We start from the raw sequence: 19,313 nt of genomic DNA, 5'->3' as shown, positions 1-19,313 counted from the left end.
CACAGATTCCAATGCCAAAAGGTATAGAATCAGTGATTTGTTTGATAGTTGGAACAGAAGCCCTCTAAGGTCAGGGGACCTTGAAATTATTACTGTCTCCCCTAGAGATTTTATTACATCTCTATGATATTCCAGTACTATTCCTACAAAATAAAATTATACATTTGTTTTCTTTGCTGCATAAGAATTTATAATTTTAAAAAAACATTCTCTGAATAAGTATGAAATTCCTTAACTGGTAAATAAATTACCCAGTGAATTTTATTCCATTTATCCTTACTTCATTATCCTCTTAGTTTCAAGTGTCACTCAGTCAAATATTTGAAACTGTGATATAGGCCATTGATTTTGAGCACTGTTTTATGTAAAAGTAGTTTTAAAAAACCCTTTGTTTAGAGGAAAATGTTTGGATTTTCTGCATAACATTTTTGACAGTAATCTGTGTGGCATTAGCAAGCTGTTTCTGCACTTTGGATCTTGTGACTGGATTGGATTTGATTATGATTAGCCAAAAAACAGGCCAAATTCTAGTTGCATTGCTGAAAATATGGTGCATTGTTGTTGTGAACTAAAAGAATTGGACGTAATCGTAGATGAAAAATACTTATTCTTATTTGTAATAAACTGACTTCAGAAACAGATCAAGTATAGATAATTTAAGAATTATCATTCTAAATTATCAAAAGAAATCTGGAAAGATGGTGGAGTGGGTCAGAAACTTTTGGCTCGCTAAATTTCCTTCACAAAAAATAATAAAAGAGAGAGAACTTTGCTGAGAGTGACTATATGGCAGTAAAATAAAGAGCAGTTGGGGTAAAGCAGTTGTACTCCAAAAGACAACTTGACAAAACCCCAGAAAAGACTCAGCCCTTCACCTGAGAGTGTAGAGCCATCTCTAGGCTGTCTCAGTGGAATCCACAACAATCAGTCAAAAGCCCTGAGGGCAGTTGGGCTAGTTGGCAACCACTGCTTCTGGGACTCCTCTCTTGAAGTTATAAAGGCAGAATAGAAGATTCAGAAACCCCCGGTACCCCATGGCTGAGATACATTCTTAGCTAGCACTGCTCTGAGGAAGGAGATCACACATATCTGGTGAAGTAGTGAAGCTGGTTGTGGTCCCTTTAAGAAACTGTATTTCCTATTGATTTGTGATTCCTTTCAGATTGATCTATGATTCCTTTCAGATTCCCAGCCCCTCCTGGCGGAGGTATAGCAGTCCAGGAAGCCAGGGCCTTTGATTCACAAATCCTGGTCAAAAGCACTCCTTGAATTCCAATAGGAGATCCAGGCTTGTCCCAGCCCCCATTGGATCTGAGCCAACTTGGGCTCTCCCAGCCCCAACGGGTTCTAATCTGCTCTGGTTGTCCCAGTCCCCCAGTCTGATGATCTGCTCAGGTTTCCCAACCCCCACCAAGACAAGCAATATAATGAGCTTCCATCAACTAAGGTCTTTGAAGATGGACCTCGGTGGTTTACTTAGCTATCATCACTTTCTGCCCACTGAGATCAGTGCAAAACAACATTTTCCATAGATCTGCCCGCTGGAATAATATTCTTTTCCAGTGCCATCCTCTCTTTATCCTCACCTATTTCCCTAACCAGACCTTATGCTTCCAATCCCCATTATAAACCTCTTTTATCAACCTAGGTTTTCTGGTCAGTAAATTCCTTTACAGAGAACTTCTGTGCTGCCAGAAGGGAGTCCCCAAAACTCCCTACCCTTGTGCTGAATCCCAAGGGGGTGCAGGGGAGCCAAACCTCTCCATTTGGCTCCCTGAACCCCGATCCTGCCACTAGATCCTATCATTTAACTCCCTGACCACCAGAAACCCTAATTTCATTTTGGTTCCATAAATCTAAACCTCATCAGTATTAGAAGGGTCGGGACCCTGTTGTTTGTAGATACTTGTGGGAGAGTAGAGTTCCTGCTTTCAGCTCTTAAGAAGAGAGGACAGCCGTAGTTTATACCTACCAGATGAAGTGAAGAGAGTAAGATCATTTGTAGGATTGTGTGGTAGCCCTGGCTTAGGAGTGGGGCACCATTCCCTGTCCCTCAAGATTGGAACTTGATTATATTAATAGCTGATAAAAATGGAATAAAAATAAAACTGATCTGGGTTTATATTTAGAGGAAGATAGTGGAGCTAAAAAAGCCATTCATTTTTCATCGAGAAACATCAAATGGTTCCAAGAACAAGAGTTCTTGTAAGAACTCAAAAAGGACTTTAAAAGTTAAATAAGAGAGATTGGCCAAAAAATTAGGAAAAAAAAAGAGCAATTCAAAAAAAATCAAGAAAATTAAGACAACTAACGAAATAAGGAGTCAAAAATTTAAGGAAGAAAATAATCCCCAGTGGATAGAGTATCAGCCCTGAAGTCAGGGGGACCCGAGTTCAAATGTGACCTTAAGACACTTAATACTTCCTGTGTTACCCTGGGCAAGTCACTTAACCCCAGTTACCTTAGCCAAAAAAAAAAAAAAAAATACAACACAATAATTCCTTGAAAACTAGAATTGGACAAAGTGAAGCTTTAATATTTCTCAAAAATCTTATATATTGAACTTTCCATTAACACCAAGAAACAAACAAAATCAAAAGATTGAAAAAAAAATAGAAGAGAATATAAAACATTTCCTGAGAAAAACAATTAATCTGGATTACAGAATGAGGAGAAATAATATAAAATTAGACTACTTGAAAATTACCAAAAAAAAAAAAAAAGAAAGAAAGAAAGAAAGAAAGAAAAAAAGAAAGAATTTTGATACAGTATTATAAGAAATTATCAAGAAAAAGTTCCTTGAAGTTCTAGAACAAGACAGAGCAGAAAAGAAAAACAAAACAAAAAAATCTGTGATTACTACCTGAGAAAGATTTCAGGAGGAAAACTTATAGGAATATCATAACAAGTTTCAAAACTCCCAGGGAAAGGAAAAAATATTTAAAGCAACAAGGGAAAAATATTAAAATATCATAGAGCTACAATAAGGATTACATAAGATTTACCAGTTGCTATGTTGAAGTACAATAAGAGTAAGAAGGTAATTTACTCAGTAAAGTTAAGTTTAATCCTGAGTGGGGAAAAAAAGATATTTAATGGGCTCAAACATTTTCAAATTTTTATGACAAAAACCCTGGACCTTAATGGAAAGTTCAATATATAAGATTTTTGAGAAATATTAAAGATTTATATTATAAGGGACTCAATAAGATCAAATTGTTTATTTATATGTGAAAATGTTATCAGTATTCTTATGACTCATCACTCTTTGAATAGTTTGGAAGAAAGACTTGGGCCTTGAGCTATGTGGTGCAGTGGAGAGAGCACTAGCCCTGAACTCAGGAGGATCTAAGTGCAAATTTGGCCTCAGATACTTAACACTTTCTAGCTGTGTGACCCTGGACAAGTCACTTAACCTCAATTGCCCCGGTGGGAGGCGGGGGAGGGGGGAGGAACTGGTTATGGAGAGAAAAAGAAGTATTTATCTCATACAAATGAGGCATGAAAGTAAAAATTGATTCAAAAGAAGTAAATGGTGGGGGAGGTCACATAGTGCTGGAAACTTTCTCTTTGGGAATGCCTTAAAAAGGGAGTAACTTACATCTAGAAGGGAATAAAATTTCTTATTTCAGAAAGAAATATGAGGGTAAGGGGATGTGGGAAGAGGATAAGGGAGGGACTCTTATACAGCTGGATAGGTTAGGGAGTAGGGCCTTAAGGGCAAGGTAATGTGAGTAGAAGTAAATTAGGAGTGAGGAGAGATAGGCTAAGTAGGATGAGAAAGATAATGAAGAAAAATAGGAAGATGGAAAATACACAAGTAATTGTGTCATTATTACTCAGTAATTACCAAATTGTGCATACCCTTTGATCCAACAGTGTTATTACTGGGTTTATATCCCAAAGAGATACTAAAGAAGGGAAATGGACCTGTATGTGCTAAAATGTTTGTGGCAGCCTTTTTTGTAGTGGCTAGAAACTGGAAATTGAATGGATGCCCATCAGTTGGAGAATGATTAAGTAAATTGTGGTGGTATATGAATATTATAGAATATTATTGTTCTATATGAATGAATAATGTCATTATTCAATGTTATTTTAAACCATTTAAAACAACTTGACACCAGAAAATATCAAGTATACCTGCCAAAACACAGAAACTACATAAGTATGATATACTTTTTTTTTTTTTTTTTGCTGAGGCAATTGGGGTCAAGTGACTTGCCCAGGGTCACACAGCTAGGATGTTTTAGATGTCTGAGGCCAGATTTTAATTCAGGTCCTCCTGATTTGGGGGCTGGTGCTCTATCTACTGCACCAACTAGCTGCCCCAAAATAATACACTTTTTTTTTCACTTTATTTTTTTTATTATAACTTTTTATTGACAGAACATATGCATGGATAATTTTTTACAACATTATCCCTTGCACTCACTTCTGTTCCGACTTTTACCTTCCCTCCTTCCACCTCTTCCCCTAGATGGCAGGCAGTCTTATACATGTTAAATATGTTATAGTATATCCTAGATACAATTTATGTGTGCAGAACTGTATAGTTCTCTTGTCGCATGGGAAGAATTGGATTCAGAAGGTAAAAATAACCTGGGAAGAAAAACAAAAATGCAAGTAGTCCATATTCATTTCACTCAGCATCAGTTCATGTAAGGTCATTTCTTATAGAACAATAACATTCTATAATATTCATATACCACCACAATTTACTTAACCATTCTCCAATTGATGGGCATCCATTCAATTTCCATTTTCTAGCCACTACAAAAAAGGCTGCCACAAACATTTTGGCACATACAGGTCCCTTTCCCTTCTTTAGTATCTCTTTGGGATATAAGCCCAGTAATAACACTGTTGGATCAAAGGGTATGCACAATTTGGTAATTCTTGGGGCATAACTCCAAATTGCTCTCCAAAATGGTTGGATTCGTTCACAACTCCACCAACAATGCATCAATGTCCCAGTTTTCCCATATCCCCTCCAACATTCATCATTATTTTTTTCCTGTCATCTTAGCCAATCTGATAAGTGTGTAGTAGTATCTCAGAGTTGTCTTAATTTGCATTTCTCTGATCAATAGTGATTTGGAACACCCTTTTATAATACACCTTTAATACAAATAGAGCAGATTTAAATAATTGAAACAATATTTATTGTTAAATGCATCTCAAAGTAAAAAAAAAAAAACCTTATGGAGAAATCAGGGAGAGAAGATTTCACATCTTTCACACAAGACTTCACAGAAGGAAATTCAGCAGTATCAGATCTTAAATTATAAGATGGGAGCACTGTTGTAGTATGAAATAGATAATTTGGTTATTTTCAGTTAAAATTTTTTTCTATAAGTAAAACCTCTATAACCAGAAAAAGATTAGGAATGCAGGAAATTGAAGAAAGACTGTCTCTCAGATAGAATGTGATTTGAGCTGGAATACTATTGTGGCGTATATATAAATAAAGTTGCTATTCGCTTCCAAAGAGATGACAAATGGAAGTATGCATAGTACATGGTCTTACATATTTGTATTACATGGTTGTATATATGTGTATATGTCTATAGATATTTATTTATGTATGTGTATGCTTACATCTATGTATATGAGTCCATTTATGTTCCATTTAGTTCACACTAGACTAGAAAACTGCTTATGCAGCTGGGACCCTGTTAGATAAGCAAACTGTTATATCTTCATAGTTTAGTTGTTCCTAAAGGAAGAGAATACTGTTTTTGCTGCCTTGATTGTTCATGATTTCTCCTCCCTTCCCACTCCTATTTAGATTGAGATTTCTGGGTTTCTTCTTAACTTTGTCCCAATTTCATAAATAGGTAAACATTTATTTGGATTGTGAACTCTTTGCCCTGGCTTGGAATTCCACATGCATGTTCATTTTTCATATAAATCTAGTTGTCATGCAATGTCTCATGGACTTGTGATACTGTTTTTGATTAACATTACTGTTACAAACACAGTACTAAGCTGTTTATAAATATTTTCTCACTTTATTCTCACAATAACCATGTCAGTATAGGGACTGTTATTATCACCATTTTCCTGGTAAGGAGTCTAAGAGACACAGGGATTAAGTGGCTGGGCCAGGGATACATGCTAGTTAATGTCTAATTCTAGGTCTAGTGTTCTATTTACTACTCTTCCAGCCACCTCCGCCCTCTACCTTTTCACAGAAGGGTAATATTCTTGAGATACCCAGTAAGATATATGTTCTCATATAGGTCCGTTGTGTTGATTTATGTTTGTTAGACTATAACATTTCTTAAAAGTAGGAGATGTCTACAAGAAGAGTATAAGGAGCAAATGGCAAGTCAATTACTAGTGACAGAAAAAAAGAAACATTACTAAACTTTTTATTGCACAGAAGAAATTAAAAAGTAAAAGACCAGAACAGGGTTGGTTTGTATTTTTTTACTAGCTTGTGAAATTTTGTTTATGTGTAGATATACACATATACACTTAAACTACATAGAAGAAGTTGTTGGTTTTTATAGATTATTTTAATTTTCTTTGAAAACTTAGTTAAGTTTTAGTATTTGAGAAAGCATAATCCTAGTCTGTTTTTTTTTTACAAAAATAAAAATTATTTTAAACAGTTTTTTTTTCTTTCCTAAAAGCATTTTAACAAAATAAATCAATAAAACTTTTAGATCTGCTCTGATGGTGGTAAGCTGGCTTTTGTCTTAACACTGCACTTTGATGATTGGAGGAAAGAATGTGACTGATGACTTTGCACAGCCTCTCTTAAATATGATTTACACAAAGATCAATACAGTGCAACAGTAGCAACCAATATCATCTGTGAAAAGAGCTAGAATACAGTTAGGAAAGCCAAAACAGGTTTTCCTGGCAGATATTTTCACCAATAGTCTTAAACAGAAATTCTTGCTCAGAGGTCCATTGATAGATTTCTTGGTACCTGTGAATTAGTTGAAGGAAAAACCACATCTTTATGTTCACTGATGTCTAACTGAAATTTAACATTCTCTTCAGTTATTGAAAAATATTCTAGGGAAAAGGACCAGAGGCTTTTCCACTAGATTGCCAAATGGACCCATGGCACAAAAAAGGTTAAGAACGCCTGATCCCTTGTTTCTTACATATGCCATTAATATTCACATTTCTTTACCTCATAGACATGTAAAAAGCTCTGTTAATTCCACCTCAGCAAACCATTATCTTCCCCTATCAAAATACCCAGTTTCCCATTGCCACCACCTGAGTTCACATTCCTCATATCTTCCACCTGGGAAATAATAGTTTCCTAATTTTTCTTCTTAACCAATCTCCCTCTTCTTATATAATCTATTCTTTATTTCAAATTTTTATTATTTGCAGTTTTGGTCATAAGCTATGATTTCATTTCTGTAGAGAACTCCCAATATGACATTTTCCTTACAGAAGCAACAGTTGTCCCTTCTCCCCCAATAAATTTATGACTTACTTATTTTTTAAAGTATTCTTTTCTTTAAAATTTTCAATTCCAAACTCTCTCCCTTCCTCACCCACTGAGAAGGTAAGCAAAATTATAATTATACATGTGAAATCATCTAAAATATATTTCCATATTATTTGTATCACTAAAAGGAAAATAGAAAATTCAAATTGTAACCAGAGTTCCTCAGTTTTCTCTTTGGAAATGTAGTTAGCATTTTTCACCATGAGTCCTTTGGAATTGTCTTGAATTGATGCATTAATAGAGTAGCTAAACCTTTCACAGTTGATCATTATTACAACATTATTGTTACTGCGCACAATGATCTCCCAGTACTTTTTATTTCATTTTGCATCCATTCACATTGGTCATGCTATATTTTTTCATAACTGCTCCCCTTATCTGTTCCCTGTTGATGAATATCACCTCAATTCTAATTCTTTGTCATTACAAAAAGAGGTGCTATAAATATTTTTGTATGTTTAGGTCCTTTTAATTTTTCTTCATCTCTCATTAACCTGGATCTAAGAATATGCACTCTTTTTATAGCCCTTTGGGCAAAGGTCCAAAATTATTCTCAAATGGTTCAACTAGTTCATTACCAACAGTTTATTGATGTACCTATTTTCCCTCATTCTTTTCAGCATTTGTCATTTCTGACAGATGAAAGATGGTACCTTATATCTGATTTAACTTGCTTTTCTCTAATTAATAGTGAATTAGAACATTTGGTTGAAAATAGCTTTGATTTCTTCTGAAAACTCTGTGTTCATGTCCTTTGACTATTTATCAGTTGCGGATTGAGTCTTATTTTTATCAGTTTGACTAAGTTGATTATATATATATATTTGAGAATGGAGAACTTTATCAGAGAAATTTATTGTAAATTTTTTTTTGTATTCATTAGTACTTTTTAGCAAAATGTAGTTTTTCTCTTGATCACTTTTAATTGTCTGTTTTTATGTTTGCTTTGATTGATATCCCTGCCTTTTTATTTTTACTTTAACTGAATCATATTAGATTGTATTACAGTTCTTTATTTTGACTGTGTGTGTCTTTCTGTTTCAAATGTGTTTTTTGTAAACAGTAAACAGTAAACTTGAATTCTAGTTTCTAATCCATTTTGCTCTCCACTTCTGTTTTATGAGTAAATTCATCCTGTTCATATTCACAGATATGGTTAATGTGTTTTTCATCTTATTTTCTTTTGTTTATCTTTTTCTTTTATTTCCTGTCCCTCCTCAAAAATCTGTTAATCTACTCTTATTTTTACAGTTTCATACCTCCATATCTATTATCCCTTCTATTTCTATGTTGGCTAAGATAGATTTCTGTCTCCAACTGAGTACGTATATTTTTCCTTCTTTGAATCTATTTCATTGAGATTCAAACATTGCTCACTCCCCATCCTATCCTTCTCTCCCTTTTTTGTGTCTCTTTTATGAGAAAATTTTACCATTCTGCTTTTTCCTTCCCACTTTTCCCAATGCATTTCTCTTTCTTATCCCGTTATTGTTTTTGATGTGGGGGAAGATCATCCCAACGTTATTGACTCATGCAAGTCCTCTGACTATATAGACTCCTTCTAAGTATCCTCATATATTATATCATATTTGGAGTTAGAGGAACTGAGTTAAAGCCATGGATCTTCTCAACTATCTTTATGTCCTTGGAGAACTATCATTTTCCTCGCTTGTATAGAGAGGGGAGTTGAACTAATAGATTTTTCATATGAATTATATAGCCAAGGTTGGGGAGAAAATTTAGAGAGAAGGAAAAAAAGAACAAAATTTTGGGAATCATACATGTTGAGTTAGAAAGAGAATGAGCAGCAAGCAAGAAACAAAGTATTTAGAAGTAAGAAGAGAACTGTGAGGATATTATTTGAATCAGGGGAGACACCAGAAAGAAAGAGATTGAAAAGATCTTAGATAAAAAACTTGAAGGAAGCAATAGAAAAGTAAATTCCTTTTCTTTATTTCTCCATGGACAATTAATAACCAGTTTCATCATTGCTAGCAATTTCCTTTGTGTCATATACTGTATCCTCCTTGTTTAGCTTCCCGTTGCTATAATTTAGTTCAGGTCTATCACTTGGATTACTGTGATAATTTTTTGACTAGCCAGTCACTTAATACTAGATTGATCTCTTTTGAAACCCTTTTATCACAAGATTCTTATTGACTATTACAATGTTCAAACCCTTCCCTTGTTTTTCAAGTTGCTTTCAAGTTTTCAGTGTGTTTATCTTGCCTTATTAAAATGTTAACCACTTTGTATCTTTTCTTTCTGCATACTTCCTACAAATATTTCATGTTCATTCTCAGCTGTATTTATATGGTTATCATCACTTGATGTTATTGTTAACTTTTTTAACTATCTTTTAAAAGGCATAATTTAATTCCTAGTTTTTTTCAATGGAGTTTTTGCTACTCTTGGCCATCATTTTAAAACCATGTTTCTTACTGTCCTTATTTCCCCTTTGTCCATCATTTGAATCTTTGTACTTTGCCCCTGAGATGTCAGAATCTTGTAGCTAAGCTTTCACTTAATTTTACCTGGAAAAAATCTCCCACATCATTTTCTAGCCACCATTTAATAAGCATGCAGGTACATATGCACCTTCTTTGTATGTGTTGTCTTCTCCCTTAAATTGTAAACTCTTTAAGGGTAGAATCTGTTGTATCCTGCTTGCTTTTATTTTTATTGTTTGAACTTTATACTTTGACCAATAGTAAGCACTTAATAAATGCTTTGTGTCTTGATTTTCAGTTCTTCTGAACTCCAATAATATTTGTAGTCTGTATCACACAATTTGTCATTTTAATTTTATCCTATGCTATATTCTTTAACTGTCATACATGTATTCATTTTGCCTTACTAAATTATAAACTCCTGGAAGGTAGGCATCACCAGGGTTTTCTATACCTAACATATTTCTTAGCATATAATAGCTACTGGGTTAATACATTTTTGGTTTGACCCCAGATGCATTTGTAGTTTTTTTCTTTTTATCAATGATAAGGAAATTAATTTCAAAATGTAACTATAACTAAATCTGATTTATGACTATTCTCCTGTATTCACTGATAAACAAGGGAACTATTGTCATTTCAAGCTATATTTATTTAAAAGATATTTCCTTTGTTTCCCTACCTTTTTGTTCTAACTTTTAAAAGATTATACATATTTTACTAATTTTGAAATTTAAATGCCAAATAATTTATAAAAGGAGAGATATACTTATCATATTATTTTTGTATTCTTGCATCTTTTAGGCAATTTAAAAAATTTTAGACTATGTAAATAGCTCATGCTAACAATTATATTATTTATTTTTTAAGCCTATTTTCTTTGTTAGTCATCTCAAATCACTTTTTTTCACATTTTAAAAATAATGAATTTGATTTTTCCTCCCAATGGGATTTTTTTTGTTGTTGTTGTTCCTATTTAATTTGAAGTCATACAGGTACCTGATTTTAGCAGCACAGTTAGAAAACAGAATGTTTAATTTGAACTTGTTGCCAAAATAAAATGACTGTCCAGGCCACCAGACCTAGCTGGTTTACTTTTTTGTTTGATTTGCCTCTGTCAGTGGAAGAATCAGACATCATTGATCTTGAGAAACGCTATTGGCTGCTGAAGGCTCAATCCCGGACTGGCCGTTTTGATTTAGAGACATTTGGCCCTTTGGTTTCGCCACCCATTCATCCATCTCTGAGTGAAGGTAGGAGCCATTCTCATTGCCTGTAAATGTCCATTTGTTGAATTTTTCTCTTCCCAACCCACCCCCATTCCCTAGATCAGTCTTCATTCATGATGCTCTTAGCATGTTTTTTATTTAAATACTTTGTAATTCTGAGATCTGTTAATGTGTGAAATCCTTTAAAGTGTAATTTTCTCTTCTATCCCTCACCACCCTAAGTTTACAAAGAGTATTTGAATGTTTTATCAAAAATTTACCAGAATAATATTGTTTTACTATCTCATGGAAATGCTAGTTTCATTGTGGTTTTTACCTTGATCTGACCACATCTGGAATATTGTGTTAAATTCTTGGTGAAACATTTTAGAAAGGACAGTGAAAAGGATTGAAAATTATGCCCTATCATCATTATCTCTTGAAACATTGATTGAAGATGTTTAGTCTAGAGAATATAAGATTTGTGTAGAACATTTTCTCTGTCTTCAGATATTTAAGTTTTTCCATATACAAAAGAAATTAGGCTCATTTTGCTTGAATTTTGGAGCGTAAAACAAGGCCCAGTGAGTAGAAGCTATGTGGAGAAAAATGTAGAAGTAAGTAAAAGGAAGTACTTCTGATGAATACAGATATCCAAACATGGAATGAATTGCCTGATTAGTAGTGACATTACAGTTGTTTAGTAGAGAGAGGCTCAGTGAACACTGGGGATATTGTAAAGGGCATTTATGCTTCATATAAGAGTTTTGGTTAAGCTTACCATTGAGATCCTTTCCAGTTCTGTGATCTGATGATTCAGGTCCCTTCCCACAAATTTTGCTCTCTTGTAATCCAGTAACGTGAAACAAGAATTTTTAGAATGCTTGAGTTCTAAGGGATCTTAGTATCTAGTTCAGTTTCTTTATTTTATAAATAAGACTCATAGAGATGACGTGACTTTACCTAGTCTAGAAAGCTAGTAAAAATCAAATCTAGAATGTGAACCAGGTCTTTTGACTATGTTGGTTTAATCATGTTTCACTGCCTCACAGCTGGTACTCGACAATAGTATTTTACTTTATCTCCAAAAGAATAAACAATTATACCTCATATCTAAACAAACTAGCTAAACTGATTTAACACTATAAATTCTTTAATTCTTATTCATTCTGTTTCTTCTCATAGCCAATTTTTTTTTAAAGGGGGGGATACTCTACTGATTATCTCATTCAAATAGAAAAAAAGTATATTTCAGTAGATGTGAGAGAGACCACCCAAATTAGTCATTCCAAATCATTGTACCTCATGAAGAATATTGATATGCTAAATCTATTTGAGGACTAAAAGCCAACCATCAAGCTCCAAATCTATGACTGTCATTTACGTGATTTTATTCTCAAAATGTTCCACAGTATTAGTATTTACTATTGAGATATTAACATATCAATAAATAGTATTATTATCTTTGTAATAGAGTGAACAAGTGAATATAAATTATACATTTAGTGTCTTAAAATGAGAAATACTAACTAATCTGAGTCATAAATTTTGAAATTTATTTCTACTTATTTCAAGTCTGGTAGGTTAGCTTTAAGAAGGGCAGCTAAATGGCAGAGTTGATAGAGCACTAGGCCTGAAGTCAAGAGGACCTCAGTTCAAATGCAGCCTCAGACACTTACCTGGGCAAGTCATTTAACCCCAATTGCCTCAACAACAACAAATTTTTAAATGCTTTGTAAAGGTATAAATAACTTACAATATTCTTTGTTATTTCTTCTATTTGTAGAATGTCTTTCTTCCAAATGCTTGAAAAAAACCTTTTTTTTGGATTCTTAGAAAGTTCAGTCTTTAATTCTTTTATAATAGTTTCTTGATGCTTCCATATATCTCTGATCTAATCAATGCAGATATTCACTTATTGCAATCCTATCCTCTCCTTGCCTTCTTGTTTTTTGTGTTTCCTTTTTGTTATCCTATAAATATTCCACAGAGGATCCACCTTATATGATAAAGGCCTCCCTCTAGGACTTTTAACATTTAATGAGTATTATTGCATCTCTCTCTATCTATTAAATCTCTCACTATAAGAATAGCAATCTTTTCTTACAGTGGTTCATTTGTTTAGTGATATTCTTCATAAGTCCTTATAATATAGTAATTATGCTTCATCCTAATCCATTCATATACTTTGAGTTGTCTATTATTTTAAGTCATTTGCGATTATACTGATTTTTGATATTTAGCATATCATATCATTAGAAATTCTCTCAGGTGGCATAATGAAGTTGCGTTATTATGTAAAAGAATAGTTTAGAATCATTGAAGGTGAAACATAATTCTCTGACCAATTCACTCATTTCCTTTCTACATTTTAAGTTAATGGGCCATTCATTTCCTGTTTTCAATCCCTGTGCAAAAATAACTATTGTGACAGAATAACTCAATTGTACTGTCCATCCAATAGCATATCACAATCTGAGAATGATAGTATGTTCTTCCACTAGTTTGTTGTTTGTTCTCTTTGTGAATTATTGCTAGGATTCCATTTTGGAGTTCTGTAGAAGCCTGAGACTTCATGCAGTTAACACAATGCTATCCACAAACAGGAACATTTGGAGGATCTTGCCATGTATAGAGATTCTTTCTTCTGTTTAGGATAATATTCAGAAGAGATCCTCAGTGACAGTGTAAAGTCTATTAGCAAGCATACATCTCTCTGTTTTTTTGGGTTTTTTTGCCTTGTTTGATATTATTAATCAAAGCTTCTCTAAATAAAATTGTCAATGTGGTTGCATTTCTAAAAGAATCATAAATAATTTTTAATGTAATTCAGGGAGCTTTATTGAAGGGTTTTTAAAACTTTTTCTCTGGAGTCAAACTTTCCTGTAATCAACAAATAATGATGGCAAGATCTAGTCTTCTTTAATCATTTGTGAATGCCCCCATTCCTCTCCTGTGTTTTCATTGATAATGTCTTGAATACATGTGAACCCTGTCATTAAGATGTTATTTTTAAAAAGTGTGTGGGAAGGTGAGGGGTGGGGGGGAGGGGGAGGAAGGATATTGTCCATGATTTTTTTTTTCCTTTTTTGGCATGTGTCATTCTGTGAGACCTTAAAAATCTGTGAGCCCATTTAGAATTGTGGTTTAAAATGTCATTTTACTGTTACTACAGTTTCCTTCTGTTTATATTCATTCAGGTCAGTTCTTTTCTCAATTTTATCCTCTTAAATACGATTTCTATTTATAAAAAAAATAATAATACCTTTTTATTTTTCAAAATACATGCAAAGATAGTTTCTAACCTTTATCCTTGTAAAACCTTGTGTTCCAAAATTTTCTCCCTCCTTCTCTTCTTTCCCTCTCCCCAAAACAGCAAGTAATCCAATATGGGTTAAACATGTGCAATTCTTCTAAACATATTTCCACATTTATCATACGGCACAAGAAAAATCAGATCAAAAAGAAAAAGAAAAGAGAAAACATCAATGACAACAAAGGTGAAAATACTATGTTGTAATCCACATTCAGTCCCCCATAGTCCTCTCTTTGGAAGCAGATGGCTCTCTCCAACATTAATCTATTGGAAATTGCCCTGAATCACCTCATTGTTGAAAAGAGCCAGGTCCATCACAGTTGATCATTATATAATCTTGTTGCTGTGTGTACTGTTCTCTTGGTTCTACTCACTTCACGTAGCATTAGTTCATATAAGTCTCTCCCAGGCCATTCTGAAGTCATCCTACTGATTGTTTCTTATAGAACAATAATATTCCATTACATTCATATACCATAACTTATTGAGCCACTGATGGACATCCACTCAGTTACCAGTTCCTTGCCACTACAAAAAGGGCTGTCACAAACATTTTTGCACATGTGCATCCCTTTCCCTTTTTATGATCTCTCTGGGACACAGATCCAATAGAGATACTGCTTAAACAAAAGAGTATGCAGTTTGATAGCTTTTTGGGCAGAGTTCCAAAGACTGTTCTCCACAATGATTGTATCAGTTCACTTCACCAACACTACATTAGTGTCTCAATTTTCCCACATTTCCTCCAACATTTAATCATTTTTTTCTGTTATCCTAGCCAATCTGAAAGATGTAAGGGGGTACTTCAGAGTTGTCTTAATTTGCTCTTCTCTAATCAATAGTGATTTAGAGCATTTTTTCATATGATTAGAAACCACTTCTACTTTTCAATTAATTAAGTATATTCGGTACTGAGATGTTAAAATTAAAAGGTATGCCTCTGTCATGAGTGATGAGAAAAAAACTTGCTCTAGAAATTCTGACAGATCTTTTCTATTTTATGTTTTTTTGTTCTCCTTCCAGCTTCATCTGTCAAAACTTTTAGGATAAACAGACTTGATTGGACCTCAAGCCAAGGCTTATTTGGCCCTCCATTGTTTTGTGATCTGCTAATCCTGTGTTTTTAGTTAACTTCCCTCCTTCCTCTTCTATGTTTTTGCAAATGTGCTTTTACTTGTGACTCACATTTACATAACACCTAAGGTTTGCTGTGCTCTTATCTTACATTGTATGGGATAGTTATTTTATTCATGTAACACAGTAAATGTCAGAAATGGCATTTGAATCTGAATCTCTCCTAACTCAGAGTCCATTATATTATATTATCTTTTTAACTATTGTCAACCTTGGCTGCATAGTTTTTATGCTTGGCAAGGAGAGCATGTATTTTACTATCTCAGGTAGTTTCAAGCTTCTTTTGACCTTATTATTATGGCAACTATTATGTTTTGTTTAAAATCAGTTAAACCAAGTCCTTAAGAAATAGTGATAATCACAGTCCATGTCTTTACTGTGGTCTAATTTCCATTTTGTATGTAATTTTAGTAACGGGCATATCTGATTCATCTTGCATCTTTTTTGCTCTCCTTCTAGTTAAATCTATAAATGCTTTTGAGGTGATCTGGCTTAGTTGGATCTCAAAGCAAACTCTCTAAAGGTTCGTATCTTGAACAGAAACATTTCATAGTGCCTGTATCCATTATAATCAATTATTTGGCCATAGCAACCTATGAAATTAAAAAAAAAAAGAATAGGAAAAAGGGAAAGCATAAAGGTCTTTTTTGGAAATATTTGTTTTGAATTTGGATTTGAAATATGTGTTTATATATACATATGTCTACATATAAAAGTATATATATTTATATCTCTGCCTACATATTTTTATATGTAGTCTGGGAATAGTTAAGAATCCATCTATATAAACAGCCCATGAATATGGTGTCCACTTTTTCTTTGCCTCTGGGCTAACTCATTTATCCCAGCCTATCCACTCCTTGAAACATCTGAGTGTTTTTCCCAGAGAATAGCCAGCCACAACAATGACCCTCAGGCTACCACTCAGACTGTTTCTTAAAATTACAGGGATAACTTTGATTGGGAAAGGCTGCAGATAGAGGAAAATATACTCATTGTTTGCCACTGTAGTTCCTGAGCCCTTGCCATAAAATGAAGATTCAGTAGAAGATTCATCATTGACTTTTAAACATAAAATATTTACTACATAAGATAAAAAAAGTAATACCATTTTTTACTCAGTAGAACACTAAAGCACAAGTTAAGTAAATATAAGTTGCTAAGTAGGAGGCAAAGTCAGGAATAATCAGAAATCACAATTCCTTTATAAACATGTCTCACTCTGTATCTTCAGGGAAGAGTTGCAAAACACATACATGAGGAAACTCATTGATTCCTTTAAGAATCTGAACTTCAAAAGATCATTTCTCTATCAACTACTCTTCTTCTGATTTTTAGTGCTCTCCTATTAGGCAAATCTCTTGTTTTAAAATGCACTAGTAAAAAGCCCCCTTAACTAATTGCTGAGAAAGTACTTTTTTGTTATAGGAAAAACACATATCAACATTGCATTTAGTTAATAAGAAGCCATTCACTTAGGCCAGAAAATTGTAGAGCTCCTCAGTTTGACAGTTTGGATAACGTGGACAAATTCAGTCTGCTCTCCACTTAGTCGAATTCTGCTTTTTCTGTTCAGCTTTTAGCAAGATAAAGCATTCTCTCCAAAAAGAGAGATCACCATAAAACAAATAAATATTTGGCTTTTCCTCCTCTGTCCTCTTTTCTTTTTTCTTCTCAAACTGTAGAGAAGAAATCAGAGTTTTCTTTCTCTCATACTGTAGATCATGGTAGAAAGCAATAAGCACAGATAGCTCTCTCCAGCTGCAGAATTCAGCTCTTTTTTTCTAGCAAAGCAACTGAAAAACTGAGATGATCTTGCCTTTCTGCAACTATCAGAGAAATAAATTTCTTTCTTCAAACCAGCAGATTCTTAGCAAAGCAGTTAAAAGACTCCCAATAAATGGGTTAGCTATCTTCCAAATGGAAGTATCTTTGTCCTTTTTTCCCTAGCTTCTTAATGATGCGGGAAAGCTTCCTTTCTAGATTCCCACCCTCTCCTAGTTAATAATGTAAATTGCCCTTTAACTCACAAATGCTGGTCTCTTTGAATTCCAATAGAAGATCTGACCTGTTCCCAGCCCCACCCGGATATGAGCCAACTTTGGGGCTACACCCGAAAGCCCCTCTAGCTAAGTCTCCTATTATAAAAAGGCCATGCTGAGAACCCCTCTTTGCAGAGATTCCAAACATGGCTACCACGTGAGGACCCTTTGTCCACTGGACCCTCTGTCCAGTGCCCTCCTTATCTCTACCTTCTCCTATACTTTAAATTTGCTTATATAATAATAAACCTCTTTTATCAGTCTAGCTCTCTGGGCCAATAAATGCTTTTATTGGGAACTCGCGCCGCTACTAGACCCCCTTGCGTTGAATCTGTACCCCAAACCTGCCACTAGACCTTAACCCTAATTTCATTTAGGTACCCCAAAGCTAGACCTCAACATTATGATTTCTATCTTCCTTAATTTAAACTTCTTGTTTTTGGTGTGCTTTCTTCATATCTCAAATTAGTACCTCTTTGTGAGCACTAAGTCAGGAAGACTTGAAATAAAATTCGGCCTCAGACATTTGATATTTACTCTGTGATCTTTGACAAGTCACTTGATCTTATTGCCTCTCCAAAAAAATACAACCAACTTTAAAAAGTCACATCCAAATAAACTGATGAACAACAATGCCTTTTAGCCATTCATTACCTCAGTCATTATATCTTCAAACAAGTCCTTTCAGAGATTGTTTTTTGTCTTTTCCTCAAATAGGCTATTTGTCCTTAGTATTTGCATTTAGAAACTATTTCTTCACAGATTGATTACTGTCAGTTTCTCTGACAGACAATTTTTCTGTTCTTTTCGGCAACTAAATTTCATCTACCAAAGCAGCATTTTCATTTATATCACAATGAACCAGTGGCAGTTGTGAAATTAGAGATTCAGTTTATTTCCCAATAGTTATCTACTATTAGTAGATAGTAGTCTATCTACTAATGACTTAATCACATAAATACTTTGTCTTAATTTTTGTTTGTTTATTAATTCTTTTGCTTTCCAGTCTACTTCAATTTACATTGGAAAATATCTTTGTTGGATATTGAATAATGACAGAAAAATGACAGAAAATGAGAGTATCTCTTGTCTTTAGGGGTGGGATTAAATCAGAATAGATTGTGAGAATAAGACAGAATTGTTAGAAAATTGTCAGATGAGATTAGAAATTTGACATTTCCTGGAAGGAGAAAAAAGATAGAGAAAGAATAGATATTGTCATATTGGCACTATATCATCTGAGAGATTAATGAGGTATCATCCATGGCAATGTTTTCTAAAAGAATCTAAAGCACCTAAGATTTATCTCTTCTACTGTCACTGTGATCCGTGTGTGTGTGTGTGTGTGTGTATGTGTGTGTGTGTGTGTAGGTGTAACTGTGTCAGGAAACTTTTAAAATAAAAAATTGTGCTCCATAGCAATCCATGTCCCTAGCTCCACTTCATTGCCCCGATAGAAAATGTTTCAGCTTGCCTGGTTTATGGCAAAGGAAGACGTTATGAATGTCATACGAAAATATCAACATTAATGACACTTTCTTTTCTTTCAGGTTTGTTTAATGCCTTTGATGAAAATCGTGACAATCACATAGACTTTAAAGAGATATCCTGTGGGTTGTCAGCATGTTGCAGGGGACCTCTAGCTGAAAGACAAAAATGTAAGTGTACTAAATGTCATTT

The 19,313-nt window shown here is 34.0% G+C and overlaps 1 protein-coding gene across 3 annotated transcripts in view; it reads left to right on the top strand.

The window, feature by feature from the left end:
• Positions 1-19,313, top strand: part of USP32 (ubiquitin specific peptidase 32) — a 242,267-nt gene that overhangs the window by 125,979 nt on the left and 96,975 nt on the right. For all 3 annotated transcript variants that reach the window (XM_051994086.1, XM_051994085.1, XM_051994084.1), the window contains exons 6-7: positions 11,055-11,186; positions 19,184-19,291. In XM_051994086.1, coding sequence (XP_051850046.1) covers positions 11,055-11,186; positions 19,184-19,291 — 240 coding nt within the window. The remainder of the gene's footprint in view (positions 1-11,054; positions 11,187-19,183; positions 19,292-19,313) is intronic.

This window comes from Antechinus flavipes, chromosome 4 (assembly GCF_016432865.1).
Source record: "Antechinus flavipes isolate AdamAnt ecotype Samford, QLD, Australia chromosome 4, AdamAnt_v2, whole genome shotgun sequence".
In the NCBI taxonomy this organism is placed as follows: Eukaryota; Metazoa; Chordata; class Mammalia; order Dasyuromorphia; family Dasyuridae; genus Antechinus; species Antechinus flavipes.
The sequence above is the reverse complement of the archived record's forward strand: the minus strand, read 5'-3'. Positions and strand labels throughout refer to the sequence as shown.